Source organism: Gobius niger (genome assembly GCF_951799975.1).
Source record: "Gobius niger genome assembly, chromosome: 12".
In the NCBI taxonomy this organism is placed as follows: Eukaryota; Metazoa; Chordata; class Actinopteri; order Gobiiformes; family Gobiidae; genus Gobius; species Gobius niger.
In genome coordinates this window covers 5746632-5762482 of record NC_136863.1, presented here as the reverse complement: position 1 = coordinate 5762482, position 15851 = coordinate 5746632, and the positions used below count along the sequence as shown (strand labels likewise).

The window sequence follows — 15851 nt, the reverse complement described above, 5'->3', positions numbered from 1 at the left end:
AGTAACATGTAAATGATGAAACCTCATAGTTTTCTCTGTGGTCTCTGTTTAGGGCTGTTTGTAAAAATGTGTGAAGGCCAAACGTTCAGAGCTTTTGTGAACGAGCGTCTGGCTGTGGCGGCTGGAGAGACACGTGCGCTGTTTGAAAGGACGACAGCGGAGTGTGAGGAGGAACTGCGTCGCTCCCAAGACGAGAACCGGAGGAAACAGCGGCTCCTGGAGCAGATACTGAGCCCGAGAGTCGTGCTGGTCAGAGTGGACGCTGGTCAGAGTTTGAAACGGGAAATCACGGAGACCTCACGGATCAAAGAGGAGCCAGAAGAGCAGAGCGTCACACGGGAGGAAGAGCAGCTGCCAGTGTAGGCTCACACACTTTCAAACACGTCTCAGTCACATTATTGTTCACTTTATTCATATTTAAATCATGTTTCAGGTGTTTCCCAGAGTCCAGTGCTGTGAGCGTGAAGAGAGAAGAGCCCTCCCCGCCTCCACAGAGACAAACTGAGCGCGGGAACATCAGCTCAGAGCCACATTTCCGCTCAGAGACGGAGGGACACACCGAGCACTCGTCTGACACTGACGACGATGATGAAGAACCTCCATTCAGCCGCTCAGACGCACAGATGGAGACAGAGGCTGATGGAGATCACCACAACCAGGTCCAGAGCAGAGACAGAAGCACCAAAGTCTCCGCCCAAAACAAGTCTGACCCAGAGACGAGCGCGACGGTCGACAACGGAGAGACGTCTGGAGCTGACGCAGGAGAAGAGAAGAAGCAGCACCGCTGTCATGTTTGTGATAAGACATTTAGACATAAATATGTTTTAACAAAACACATTAGAGTGCACACAGGGGAGAGGCCTTACAAGTGTTCAACATGTCAGAAAACATTTAAAGACGCTAGTAATTTAATTACACATAGAAGAACACACACAGGGGAGAGGCCTTTCAGCTGCCAGGTCTGTGAGAAAAAGTTTACACTGCTCACTGGCCTCAAGGCACATACACGCACACACAATGGAGAGAAACCATACGAATGTTCAATCTGTAATAAAACATTTGCCCAAAAGTCTACTTTAGATAAACATAGAAGAACACACACAGGAGAGAGGCCTTACAAGTGTTCAACATGTCAGAAAACATTTAATGAAGCTGGTAATTTAATTAGACATAGAAGAACACACACAGGGGAGATGCCTTTCAGCTGCCAGGTCTGTGAGAAAAAGTTTACACAGCTCACTAACCTCAAGACACATACACGCACACACAATGGAGAGAAACCATACGAATGTTCAATCTGTAATAAAACATTTGCCAGAAAGTCTACTTTAGATAAACATAGAAGAACACACACATGAGAGAGGCCTTACAGCTGCTCAGTTTATCAGAAATCATTCACCCAGAGAAGTAATCGGATAAGACACATGAAAACTCACAGTGTTTAAAGCACATTTCAACATTCAGCAATTTTTCTGAAGAAATCAATTTACAAGTCACTTAATATAAAGTTTTAAGATTGTTCTTAATTAACTGTGTGTCATTTTCTAAAGACAATTCGTTTTCGACTTGTGAAAACAATTTATTTTAGAAGTGATTTATTTTATTTGAATTGACGTCACGAATGTCTGACTTTTAAAAACTGCTTCTGGAAATATATTTTAAACAAGTTTTAAATGTGTTCATTTTGTTCTTAAAAATACATTTGTTTGTTTATGAAATACTGTAAATATGTTGAATGAGTTTTGATCAGAAATGTTTGCATTGGTTGGAGATAATTGTTCAGTTTTCTGTTTTGATTCTTGGTTTTTAAATTGTAAATAAATTGTTTTACATCCTCATCTCTGCGTCTGTTTTGTTATGGGAATATTCCTGTGATCAGTATTTTTCATAGTTTTACATCTTTAAGTTGGTTCAAATCTGTCCCCACCTGAATCAACAATGTCTTGGTCAGCTTGATTTAAGTCCCATTGATAACCAGAATAAGGGCAAAACACAAAAGAACATCCTTGTTCTCCACATTTCAAACACAATGACCTCTCAGGGAACAGACCATGCTGAAACTTCAGATGTCTAAATAACAATGAACAACTGGTGTGGTGCACTCTGCAGATGAAACACTTGAATCCCGATGTTACCTTAAAGTTCAGTATTGAGAAGTCTTGCTTGGATTTCCTTGACCCGAGGGCTCTCCTTCATGCTGCCAATGTCAATGCCGTACACGGTGGTCTGGATGAATGTGTAGAAGTTGAGCAGTGCCTCATCGTAGGACAAGGCAAAAGCGAAGTGGGCCTTGAAGAGCTCATCAAAGGCGGCGACTCCGGTCTGCACTGAGCAAGGGAGGACTTTTTGATCCAAGATGTAGAAATTTTGCAGGCTGTTCTTTTTTTCCCCCATACACAGAAGAGAGGGCTGAACAGAACCAGTATCTCTGACGAAGGTTTCCATGCTTTGCCCCACCTGCATCACAAAAATAAAGCAGACAACCCACAAAATAAGACAAAATACTGATGTTTAAAATATGAAAAGGTTTGGAATGTACTTTTGTTTTGTAAATATTAAATAAACATTATCCATCTCCAGCTCTGAGGTTAGTACGCTTTCTTCAAATCTTGATTTTACAAACAATTGAAATTGTAAGGTTTAATCTTATTGTCTGAACATGTGGACTCATAAATGGAGACAACTCATGTTTATGAAATACACACACACACACACAAAATCTAACATACCATAGCTTTAAGGCGGGGGTTTAAGTTTTTAGAGCAATATTTTCAAAACTGAACCAGCACAAACGGAAAACTGTGCAGAAAAAAGGTTTGACCTCAGATCAGACCAATAACTCAAAAACGATATTTAAATAAGTATTAATTATTATGCAAGAAAGTTGTCCGACAACATGCTTTTTAAGCATAGTAGAAGAAGAAGAAAACATGAGTCACATGACACAAGGGAATCAACGTCTTTATTCCATCATCATCATTCCAACAGCTGTTCCAGGAAGATGAAACTGTTGAACATTTGTTTTTCTCTTGTCCAGTAATGAAAATAGAGCAAATTCTTTATTAATGACAACCTTCCGAAGGAACTTTTTAGAATTTACAATATCATAACAATTATGGGCAAATACCATATTCATAGAAGTAAATGACAAAACAAAAATCCATCCCTTATGGTTTTTAAAATTGAACCATAGGCTTGGTGGTGCAGCGGTTAGTGCTCGCGCCTCACACAAAGAAGGTCCTGGGTTTGATTCCCGGACAGGGCCTTTCTGTGTGGAGTTTGCATGTTCTCCCCGTGTCTGTGTAGGTTATCCCTACCACTAAAAACATGTACAATAGACTCCCCTGAAAAAGGGATTCTTAATATTGAGTAGACTGTACTTTTTTCTGTCAGGATCCACATCTCGGCTCCCCCCCTCCCTTCTGTGTGTGTGTTTGTTTCCTCCTACCTGGGCGTGGCTTTCCTGGCTTGGCTGCTGGCACACCTGATACTCATCCATCCTCATCAACCTGCAGTATAAGACGCCTGGTTCTTCAGCCACTCCTCGCCAGGTCGTTGTCTCTACTATCCTGTTAGTAACGCTTGGCTCCTTCTTTGTGAAATCTGTATTTTTTGTAACCTATTTTTTGTGCTCAGGTGCCAGCAGCCATCTTGCCAACTCACCTGCCTGCCTGCCATCTTGTCCATATACCTACCTGCCTGGTTCCTCCTGCTCCACCTGTAAAGTTACCAAAATAAATCTGTTAATTACTTACCTGCTTCGTCGTCCTTCTGGGTTAGAGTGAGCCGTGACAGTTTCAGGTCAATTCTGTAATATTATTTACAGTTAAAGGTCCTATATCATGCAAAATCGACTTTTTGTTGCTTTTAGCCATGTTGTTTTGCTATTTCCTTATCAAAAACCCCCCCAGAGTGGTTTGTGGCTTCATTCACGCAGCTCTCAGTAATCCTCCTGAATCCTGCTCTCTGAGCAGCTGCTCCTCCCGCTCCTGGTGAACGAGTGTTCAGTTGTGTCGTAACAGCGGAACGGAAGTGCTCGACGTCTGTAATGTAATGTCTTAATTCTATGCTTACGGCCTGATTTTAATTTGTAAAACAGCGTTTTCATTATTTCTGTCGTAAGAGAGAAACAAAGAGTAAAATAAAAAATAAAAAAAGGATGTGCCCGAAGTGCTTCCAGGTCAGCTGTGGCCAAAACAAACACACCCCTGAGCGTCTGAACAGATCAGTCATGTTTGCGCTGCAGCTGTGAAGATGGAGCTCGTTACCTACTCTGGACACATCTGTTCTTTATTCTTAACTAACGATCATGTCACGGAGAAAAAGAAGCGCGTTTGGCTACGAGGACGAGGAGTTTATTCAGCCTTTTTCAAGAAGAGGCCACTCAGCTGTTTTTTTTCTCCTGGATTCAGCGACTGTCACCAAAATATTGTTTTTCTGTGACTGTCTCTGATGGATGTTTGGTGAACCTTCGCCAGAACCAAAGTGGATTAACTTTTATAACCAACGCGAGTCCCACAATGTAAACAGCGATGGAGCAGAGGGTGAGTCAATCCAAACGCGGGTTAGCTTGTGTGTTAGCATATTAGCATGTGTGTTAGCCATTTATGAAGCTGTGTTGCAGATGTCAACTCCGTATAACTGCATCGTGAAGTAACTTCACTTATTGTTTTTTATTTATATTACGGTAAAGTTGTATGCGCGGAGAGAGGGGGCGGAGTTAACTGAATCGAAGCGTTTTGTTTAAATACCTCCAGAAAACACTTATATTTATCACAAAAATGAGTGCTCCATAGTGGTAGAGGTACAATATATCATATAAATGCCTATACTTAACTTTGGAATGGCTAAAATAGCATGATATAGATCCTTTAAGGGAATTGCATTTTTAATGGTAAAAAATGCAGAAAACAAGGAACAGAAAATAGGGGGGGTGTTATGCAAAATCGACTTTTTCAAGCTTTACATCATGTCATTATGTCATTCCCTCATTAAAAACATGCCTGAAGTGTTGCCTTGGCACATTCACGTATTTTTGAGTAATCTGTAAAAACTCTGATGGCGGCCATTTTAGGGATAGGTTTGCCTGAGTCCTCCTAGGAACGCCCCCACCTCCTGGAGACGCCTCCGAGCTTTCATCACCAGCCGAGTAACCAACCACTGCTCCTCAGCAGAACCCCCTCCCCACTGATGCCACAGGCAGCGTGTGGAGGGGGCGTGTCGGAAAGGGTCAGAGGTTCTTAAAGAGACAGAGGCCTATTTCAAGACATTCACTACAGCCATTTTGAGAGAGCAATTTTATACAAGGCAGTTATTCTAATTTACTGCATTTACAGACCAACAGAAGGTTTGGTCATCATTATAGTGTGATATAGACTGGTGCTATGTGACTGAAAAAAGCATAATACCCCCTCTTTAAAACAAAACAAATGTATACAGGAAGGCACTTCTCTAAACACTAAAAGAAGCTTTACTTTTGAAAACTTGGTAGTCTGAAAAACATGGTCTGAAATGCATTGCTGAATGGTTCTAAACTTATATAGTAAGTAAGTAATCTTTATTTTATATAGCGCCTTTCTATCTCCCCTAAATACATCAAACAAAAATCTTTGCTCTCTGTGAGTTCCTGGTTCAGACTCAGGTCAGGAGAAATGACCGGGGGACAGACTTCAGATGAACACAAGTGTGAAGTCGCCTTCAGTTCAGCTCTGGTTTGGCTTTGTGTCATTCCTCATGTGCTTCCAGATACGATCTCCGTTATTGCAGATCGAACATTTGTAAGGTGTATCTTCTACGTGAGTTCTCCTGAGAGAAGAACTCCTGCTCAACCCATTCCTACAAAGTGAGACACTATAAGGTCTTTCACTTGTGTGAGTTCTCATGTGATCTTTGAGAGTACAGTTCACTGCAAACCGTCGAACAGCTGTAAGGTTTCTCATCTGTATGTGTCCTAAAGGCTAAATGCTTTCTGACAGACTGTACAGAAGTAAGGTTTGACCTGTGTGTGTACTTCTGTGTATAAAGATGACCCTTCTGTGTAAGTGTTTTTTGACTGATTGAACAGCATAATGGTCTGTCTATCTGACCTTTAAAGTACGTTTTTAGACTTAGCTTACTCCAAAATGTATTTATACCGCACACTAGCGAGCCTTGTCTCCTTCATCAGTTGCAGAATGTCTCCATTGTTGGCAGTGGAACTTGTCCCTGGTTCTGACTCAGAAGATAGACCAGAGTTTTGACCTATATGTCGGTCTCCGGTAGTAAGTAAAGCTTCTTTTTTAAAGTGTTAAGAGACAAGTTGACAAAAAACTATTTGATATCTTTAAAATGTGTGAAATGTATGACTTTGACAATCTGGAAAGCAAAGTAAATACACAAAATCACCTATTTTACAACATGTGTTCCAGTTTAATATCACCAAATCAAAACACTCTAGATTTGATTTCTTATTTTTCATCACATAGAAAAGTAAGAAATAAATAGCCATCAACAAACAGTTAAAACGCGACGTCAGCAAATCCGGGTGAACATCAGGCAATAACAGACGGGCAGACAGGTTAGGAGGGTTATAAAGTCTTATTGGGCACAAAGGACTTTCTAAACCTGAAATGAGACGCCGCCGCTGCTTCTCTGAGCAGCCAGGACACTGCGGAGGGGAGACGTGATCCAAAATGGCATCCAGCCTCTTCCTGATGTGCGTCTCCACCACAGGATCCAGCGAGTCCAGGGACCTCCCGATCACCGAGCTTTCCTTACCGGCTCGTCCGGCCCTTGTCTGTTTTTGTCAGGTTGCGACAGCACAATAGAAAAGGGGGAACTCCAGTCTGATAAACATGTAGAGCAGCTCCTTACAAACGTCACATGACCTCAACCTCCGTAAGAAAAAGAGGCGGAGCACCCCCAGATATTTGTAAGTCCTCACAACTTCGATGTTCTCTCCCTGCATGGAGGCCGACTGTGTAGGACTACAGATGGAAATTAGAATAGTGCTAAATCTGTTTTTTAAATGTAACTGCACACTGTCCTTTAAATAAACTAAACTAAGAGGCACCTTGAAGTGAATTATAACAGTTTGACACAAAAATAATAATACACAGCACTTTTAAAAGAATGCCAGGACCTTTGGAAAAGCCACGAGGTTTGACATTACGAGTCGGTGCTTTGGTTCGGCTCTGGTTTGTCTGTGTGGTTCCTCATGTGGACTCGCAGGTACGATCTCTGCTTAAACCCTTTATTGCAGATGGAGCAACTGAAAGGTTTGTCACCTGTGTGTGTGCTCATGTGCGCTCTGAGAGCAGAGCCCTGACTAAACCCTTTATTACAGAGTGAGCAACTGTAAGGTTTCTCGCCTGTATGTGTCCTCATGTGTGCTTGGAGAGTACAGGCCACTGAAAACGTTTTATCACAAAGCAAACAGCTGTAAGGCCTCTCGCCTGTATGTACCCGTGTGTGTTTGTCAAGATTGCCCTTCTGAGTGAATGTTTTCTCACAGAATGCGCAGCAGAAAGGTTTCTCACCTGTATGTATCCTGTGATGTTTATCCAGATCGCCCTTATGAATAAATGTTTTGGGACAGATTGAACAGCAGAAAGGTCTGTCTTCTGTGTGAACTTTAAAGTGCTTTTGTAAACTAAACTTACTCCAGAATTTATTTTTACACACAGGGCACTGATGTATCTTGTTCTTGTCTCCTTCATCAGTTGTGGACACGTCTCCGTCGTTGCTCGTGGAACTTGTCCCCGGTTGCAACTCAGAGGACAGACCAGAGTTTTGACCTATGTGTCTGTCTCTGAACTGGACTCGGTGGTCGTGGTCTCCATCAGTCTCTGTCTCCATCGGGGCAGCTGGGCACCTGAATGGTGGTTCCCGGTCATAGTTCGTGCCGGACGAGAACTCAGCGCGTCCCCGAGTCTCCGTGTGGAAACGTGGCTCTGGGCTGACGTCCCGTGTTTCCTCTCTGTTCTCGCTTTGACGCAGTGGGGATTCTTCTGACTTCACACAGACAGCGATGAACTCTGGGACTGACCTGAAAAATAAACCAGCTCATTTAAAAAAAAACAAAAAAACAACAGTTCTTAAAAGTCTAACAAAAGCATCAAACATCACCTGGAAAACCATAAGGGGGAGGAGAAGGGGGAATACTTCGGCATTCGCACTGTAAAGTGAAGATATTACTGCGCGGACGTCGAACTACGCCTGGTATTATTACGCCAAACAATATAGTTCCCATCTCGTTAGGAAATCCACACTGTTTAATTTTGTGCAATAGGCGGCATTCACGATTTAGAATGTGATGATGTCATAATGTCAGATGGAGGGCAGGGCCAATGCAACTCTATGGGAGAAATGCAGTTTTTGGAAGAAATCTCCAAAACGAAAATTGTCAATTGTTTTTCCTCATCAGTTTTTGATCGTGACTGGATTCACAAACCTGTGATATTATTTTTTTTGTCTGAAAGTCTTTTCTATTGGACAACATCATGGTCATGTTTTCGCATATTGTCACCACTTTTCGACATTTTTTAGAGATAATAATTGGACATTAGCTCATATGTGCCGACAGAGGAGACGATGAACTTTGTGACAGTTTTTGTTTCATGTGGATTCCTCCAGTCACGACTGAGATATGAGCCAAAAAACAAAGAAATAAAAATATGCATTTTGTCAGATACCACCGTTACCATAGTTACCGTCAGTTGACCTCCACCTCAATGTTAAACTATAGGCTCTTTAGAATGTTGTGATGTCACGTGAACACTACCTATTATACTTTATTGTGTAACACTTTACGTAACCATATTTAAATAGGGAAAACGTGGAAGAGCTTGGTAGCTTCTATCTTCACCTTGTTTGGAGCTATAGAGCTCCGGGAGATGACGTAGTAACGGGACAGGAAACAGTGGGCATCTCCATTTTGGCAGCATTCGGCAGACTTGTGGTGAAAGGAGGCTGAATATGGTCGACAACTGTTGTGCACCAGGTTGCACAAATAAACGAGGGAAAAAGAAAGGTACGTCGTTTTACCGCATTCCTAAAGATGCGGAGAGACGAGCTAAGTGGATCAGCGCCATTAAAAGAGCCAGGAGCACGCAAAACAAGACTGAAAGATGGGACCCCCCAGCTGTTGGATTCCGCTTGTGCAGCGATCACTTCTTATCAGGTCAGTTACCGAATACAACCCTCACTAACATAAGTATCTTCATTATTTAATCGGCTATAATTGTGGTCTCTGATCAGTTTAATACTGCATAGCTATTAGCTAGTTATAGCATGCAATTTGTGGGGCTAACAATGCCATGCTTTGTAAGCTAACAAGTGCTAACGTAGTAAACCAAACCCAGTTCGATGCTGAAATGTTTTCATTTATTTTGTAGGGAGAAAGAGTGATAATCCCTTGAGTCCGGACTTCGTTCCATCTATTTTCAACTACGTTCCATCTCCAGAGAAGAGGAAAAGAAAAATGAGACTGGAGGTTTTCAACAGACGACAGAAAGCAAAGCTACAGAAGATAGAGCAGACAAAGCTATCTGCAAAAGTCATCCCTCCCAGGTGCAAATATTAAAGTTCAATAACCTGTTCAACCCCACTTCCATGGACTTGTTAAAATTATAAACCTACATTCATTGTAGGTTTAATAACACCCATTGAGTTAAAAACAATAACATCTGTGGCTGGTTTGAAATCATCACACACAACTCTACTGACTTGAATTTGGCAGCCACTGACTATGCATGTGATTGTCCCTGTCATTGTCTTTCTATTTTTTATTATTGTTTATTTTATGCATTTTTTTTTCTTTATCATATACTGACTATAAAGAACTTTGGATGTAAATGTGCTTTACAAATAAAATGTACTTACTAATGAAAGCTAGTATATACAGCGGAAAACAGAGAGTGATTGACAAAAAAATGACACACTGTCATCAGTAGTTTATACATGTACTCATAATATACAACTTTTGTGTTTTCATCAGAGCATCAACCGATTATCCCCAAGACGGCACCAAGGATTCTACTGCAGACCAGACTCCCACCACAGAGCCTTTGAAGGAATCTACCCATGAAGAACCTGGAAATGATGTCCAGCCTGTTCTCCATGAGGATGATCCAGCAACTCCATCATGCAGCACTGAAACCTGTGGTAAAGGCGTCCAATCTCTTGAGCAAGAATGCCAAGCTCTGAGGACTGAAAATATGTTGCTGAAGGAGAAAATCAATAGGACTACACTGAATGAAATGAGCTTGCATAACGATGATAAAAGGGTTAATTCTCTTACTGGTTTATCAACATATTCAATTCTCATGACAATTTTTCATATTGTTGCTCCGTTTCTCAAACTTAAATCTGGTTTAACATGTTTTCAGCAGTACATGTTAACTTTAATGAAGCTTAGAATGAACTTGTCCTTTGAATTTTTGGCTTTTTATTTTAGCATTGACTCAACCACAGTTTCAAAGCTCTTCAAACACTGTATTAGTGTGATGCATTGTAGACTGGTGCCAAGTCTAGTGTTGTGGCCTGACAGAGAATACTTAAGAACATCTCTTCCATATGCATTTCGAAACAGTAGCTTTGAAAAGACAGTTTGCATTATAGACTGTTTTGAAATATTTCAAGAGAAACCCAGTCGATTGCTAGCCAGTGCTCAGTGTTACTCATCTTACAAATCACACCACACAATGAAATATTTAATTGCAATTTGCCCTCAAGGCTCCATTGGTTTCATTTCCACTGGATGGGGAGGTCGGACAAGTGATAAGTTTATCACAGAACAAAGTAATTTTTTATCTCATTTGCTCCCAGGAGATGTAGTTTTAGCGGACAGAGGTTTCTTGGTTAAAGAGTCCATTCAGAGATGCCAAGCTGAATTAAAGATTCCGGCATTTACCCGTGGAAAGAAGCAGTTAGATCCTGTTGACTTGGAGAACACCAGATGTCTAGCCTCTCTTAGGATACATATTGAAAGGGTAATAGGAGTTCTCCGTCAAAAGTACACAGTCTTGCAAAGCACTGTCCCCATAGGTTTCACAGACATTGACAGAGAAAATGATGTGACCTACCTTGACAAGATAGTGAGCGTATGTTGTGCACTTACAAATGTGTCTGAATCGGTGGTGCCCTTCCAGTGATGTGGATGTACAGTTGAACTGATGTGTTTGGCTACAGATGTGCTCAACCAGCAAATAAACCTTTGTGACTCTCATTTCTTGCTTGCGTGTTGTAACATTACTTACTAATTTTGATAACTCGCTATTCTGATGCGATGACACTGTCTTTTCAGATCAAGCAGCACATTCACCCATTCTTAGTTCCACTTAACAAAATATTTGTTCTCGTGTGTTTGATATGAATGACCTACCCATGTTTTATATTCCTGATTGCTACAGATACTTAATAGTAATGATGGGGAAGAGAACAATATTGATTGAACAACTGTTTATTCATAAATAAGATGGTACAGTATCAGCTACAACTGTTAACTAATTTCACAGTCTCCTCACTAAAGTTTTTTCTGCTTTTGTGCATTTATTACTTTTCGGCAGCTGGGACATACCCACTGTTTTGGGACCCTTTTTAAGCGACGGCAGGTTTGGTGAAATTTTTTAACTGAGCAAAAACCTGATGCACAGACCAACATGTTCCCTGCTTCTGGCTCACGGCAGTAGCACCACTGTTGTTGACTATTATCAGCAAATGCTGCTGCTGCTGGTGCTGGTTTTGGTGCAGAAAAATACTTGCCTAGCAGCTCTGGAATTATACATTTTTTAAAGAAGTCACGAGCACATTCCAATTCTTTGTCAAAGAATGCAACATCAGGTTTGACACGTTCAACAAAAGGTGAAGTACTTTCCCTTTCAGTCCACAGAATGAAATCACAATATGGTTTATCAGTAACAAATAGCTGCATCTGCACTTGATAGTAGTATACATGGTCCCGCTTCAGTCTAATTTTTCCTTGCGCATTTCTTTCAAGGCAAAAGTGTGCAACAGAATTTACTGCCTCATTAACAGAAAGGTCCTTTACAGAAAATGGGCACTTAATTTCTATCACACCGGAGCCACAGCAGCTCCAGGAAACAAATCCATCAGGTGAGGCCCCAATAAATGGGTGCAGGGGTGAAATCCTGAATCCAGCTGATCCTACGATGACATCCGTGTGTGAGAGGCGATGCTGCATTTCATAGTATTTTCTTGCCAATTCCTCATGCCGACATCCCCATCTGAAGAAAAAACAATAACATTATTTTTGGACAATCGTAATGTCACCCCACATTGGTACCTCCCTGCTCTTTCAAAAGGTTACTACTTGGTTTAACACTCCTGCTTTTTTAGAATAGTGCTTCCTCGATTTACCCTCCCTGTTCTCTTACATCACATTCACTTGATTGTACACCAATGACAATTTTACATAACTGCATGCCCTATTTTACCCTAACCCTTCTATGCTCATGAATACCTGGTAGCCTCACTGGTGAAACTATGGGACTTTGGATATTTGCATATTTGTCTTATCAGAGACACTGCAGGCTTCCTGATGTCTGTCTTTGTGGCTGCTCTGAAGGTAGATCCTGTTACCCTACCACTCCTTTGCTCAAACCAGATTTTGGATTTGGACTGAGCTCGGGTCTCCTCCTCTACTATATCACTCTGAAAACAAGACGATTCAAACTGTTACACATAACATTTTAAGTTTGCACAGACTGTACACATGCAGTACATGATAGATTTTAGATTTCAGTTATTAGCTCCTGTTATTTTAAAGAAAATACAATTTTCTATACCTGTTCTTTGGTCACAGTTATGTCTTCAAATAGTGCTTCTGCTCGATCTTGTAACTCTGCCAGGTTGAGGTCTCTTGCCTGCTTGTTATACAGGTTGGTGAGGGGTTCTGGAAGATCCCGCATGACAGCCTTTGGAACATAGGATGCTGCATACTCTTTGACAACAGACAGGACTGCTGGTTTGATGATCTGCCCCTCTTGTGTGCGGCATTGGGAGAGGTTGCAGTAGAGTTGGGCTTGCTCAGCAGCGGTCAGAGGTGGGAAAGCTGGGGGAGCAGAATGACCTTTCGAAGATTTTCCTTTCTTATTTTGTTGAGAGTTGTTAAATATGATGTCTTTGCCCTGCTGATACTCCACTTTCTTTAAAGAGTCCTCACTTGGGGTGGCCCACTTGCACTTCTTAGATGTTACAGCTATCTCTTCTTTTGTTCCATTGTTATGCTACCATATGCTGAACAACACAGCTGACACATGGGAGCAGCTCTCACCAAGTCCAGCTGTGCAATTGCAATGGGCTCCCAAGACAACACCATCATTCCTCACCACCATCCATGGCTTTAACTGAGGGTCATTAAGCCTTTGGGAATGATTAACCTACAAATGAAATAAAAAATGTTAGCCAAGTTGGGTACATCAAGATAGAAACTTGCTACAGATAGCCAGACGCACCGCGGTAGCTAGCCAAGCTAACATAAACAAACAACCCAGACTCGACATTTTTTTTCCTAGGATGGGAAAGGCCACATTTGAGAACAACCCTATTTTAAACTGATCCAAACTAGCCAACACCCTAACCTTAAAAAGAGTAATATTAAGGGAAAAAGCCTTTTCCCATTGTAGGAAAAAAAATTAGCAACCCGGACAACTACCAACCATGCTAACGTTACAATAGCTTAGCTACCTATTAAACTGGGACACTTACCCTTCCAGTGATGATAAAGCAATTTTTTGCTTGAAGATTCCACAGCTGGATGTTCGTCACAAAGCCAGACTGAGTCCATTTGAAACCCTCCAGGCTTTTGTAGGCTTTTAGAGAGTCACCCGTGTAGGACGATGGGAAGTTTATCAGGTAGTTAAATATATCCGGATACTGCAGATCTGGGACGTCTTCTTCGGCGGAGATACTTTTGAAAAGCACCCCGGGGGCATTGTATGGGTCGGTAATATTTAACCGATTTAGCTTTTTTAAATAACGCTCAATGTCATGCGCATTAAAATGAGATGAGTACTCCGATGGTTTGAAAGCTTCAATGCTGGCGCTGGTCATTTTACTGCCAAAATGGTAGCCCGAACACCGGAAGTCACGTGGGGTCCGGAGCTCTATAGAGGAGGCTAAATGCTAACGCAGTCTGTGCTGTGTTTACGTGACTTCTGGACTGGAGCTTACAGTTTTTTTTTAGACTAGAGTAATGCCTCATTTGAAAGCTGAGACCTACAAAACTGAACGTGACTTTTTTTGTTGTGATTTTTCATCACGCTTTCTTCAGGTTTTCGTTTGTCGTCTTTTTTTTTTAATCGCACTTTCGTCACGTTTTTTTCTTTTTTTTTTGCTTTTATTTACGTTTTCGTCACGTTTTTGTCGGTGTTTTGTTGCTTTTTGACCACTCTTAAGTCATATCATACTTTTAATGCTTTTTTTTTGTTTTCATAGTGTTTTTGTTGTGTTCTTGTCAGTTTCTCGTCGCATATTCGTCACGTTTTCTGTCGCTCTTTTGCAGCTTTTTTCCCCCGCTCCACTTTTTTTTAAATTGCGTTTTCATCCTCATCTTCGTTGCTATTTTGACACGTGTTTCTAGCTTTTAGATTTGGGTAAAGCCGAACTGGAGAAAACGTGCTCGGTTCAGGTGGGGGTTAAGAGGTTGACGCCGTTGTCAGACCTGCTCATGTTTGTGACTTACACTGGCAGCTGCTCTTCCTCCTGTTTGACGCTCTGTTCCCCTTCAATCTCCGCAGTCTGTACGGTTTCGTGGCTCACACCGGGACCAGGACTCGGCGAGGGAACCCGGACCTCCGCTCCCGCACAGGGCAGCGGGCCTCTCGGGGTCACTTCGTCCAGGAGGCGTCGTTGTCTCCGGTTCTCCTTCTGGGAGCGGCACAGTTCCCCCTCGTACTCCGCGATCGTCCTTTCAAACAGCGCGAATATCTCCTCAGCGGCCGCAGTCAGCCGCTCGTTCACCACAGCCCTCAGTGTTTGGATGTCGGGCATTTTCACAAGCCTTAGCATTAGCTTCCAATGGAAAGCTAACCGGACGAGCTAACCGCAGCAACAACGCGAAGTGTGTCCGGAAACGACGTTTGTTTCGTCCGCTGTGATTGGTTGAATTTTCCTGTCTTCCGGTTTGCTGTAGTCACTTAACATTTCTTTTCATTGCGCTCTTTTGTGGCGTTTTTGATGCTTTTTCGTCCAGTTTTTGTCACGTTTTTCATCACATTTTTGTCACATTTTCCGTCTTTGCAACGGAAGTGATTTGTTGCTTGTCCATTGGCTGCTTAACGGCGGGCGTGGACTATCTTAGCGCACTACCGCCACCCTCCAGATAGATTCGTCTGATCATCCGTGTGGCTTACATACTTGAGAATACTGTAGCCTGCAAGCTACAGGGAAAACAATATGTGTATACTTTATAGATAAACTCCCACCTGAACCGAGCACATTTTCTCCAGTGTGGCTTTACCCCAGTCCAAAAGCGTCTGGAAAAAAGCTGTGAAAATAGCAACAAAACTGAGACGAAAACAGTGATGGAAATGTGACAAAACAGAGAGAAAACATTGATGAAAAAGTAGCAAAAATGTGACCAAAAAAATGACAAAAATGAGTTGAATGCCCAACAATAAATGATGGAAGAAAAATCTGATGACGTGAGGAAAAAGATCCTCTCGGTTCAGGTGGGAGTTAAGAGGTTATAGATATTTTATTACCCTATGATCTGAGGTCTTAGATAAAACATCTCTAAAGATGAAACGGTCCCCACAGCCCTCCATTTTCCTTTTAATGAACTCCCTTTATCTATTAAATGTCCTACACATCATAACAACATGCTCCACTGTTTCTGGCACTTTGCACGT

At 41.9% G+C, this 15851-nt stretch overlaps 1 protein-coding gene across 1 annotated transcript; it reads right to left on the bottom strand.

The window, feature by feature from the left end:
• Positions 1 to 2136: 2136 nt before the first annotated feature.
• Positions 2137 to 15019, bottom strand: LOC306971914 (uncharacterized protein; the record flags this gene model as incomplete). Its single annotated transcript, XM_079568353.1, has 4 exons — positions 14684 to 15019; positions 7663 to 8026; positions 6604 to 6775; positions 2137 to 2327 (listed from the first exon to the last, which is right to left on the bottom strand). Exons 1-4 carry the CDS (start codon positions 15007 to 15009, stop codon positions 2137 to 2139), a joined length of 1053 nt encoding a protein of 350 aa, XP_079424479.1. The 5' UTR covers positions 15010 to 15019.
• Between the last annotated feature and the right edge of the window lie 832 nt (positions 15020 to 15851).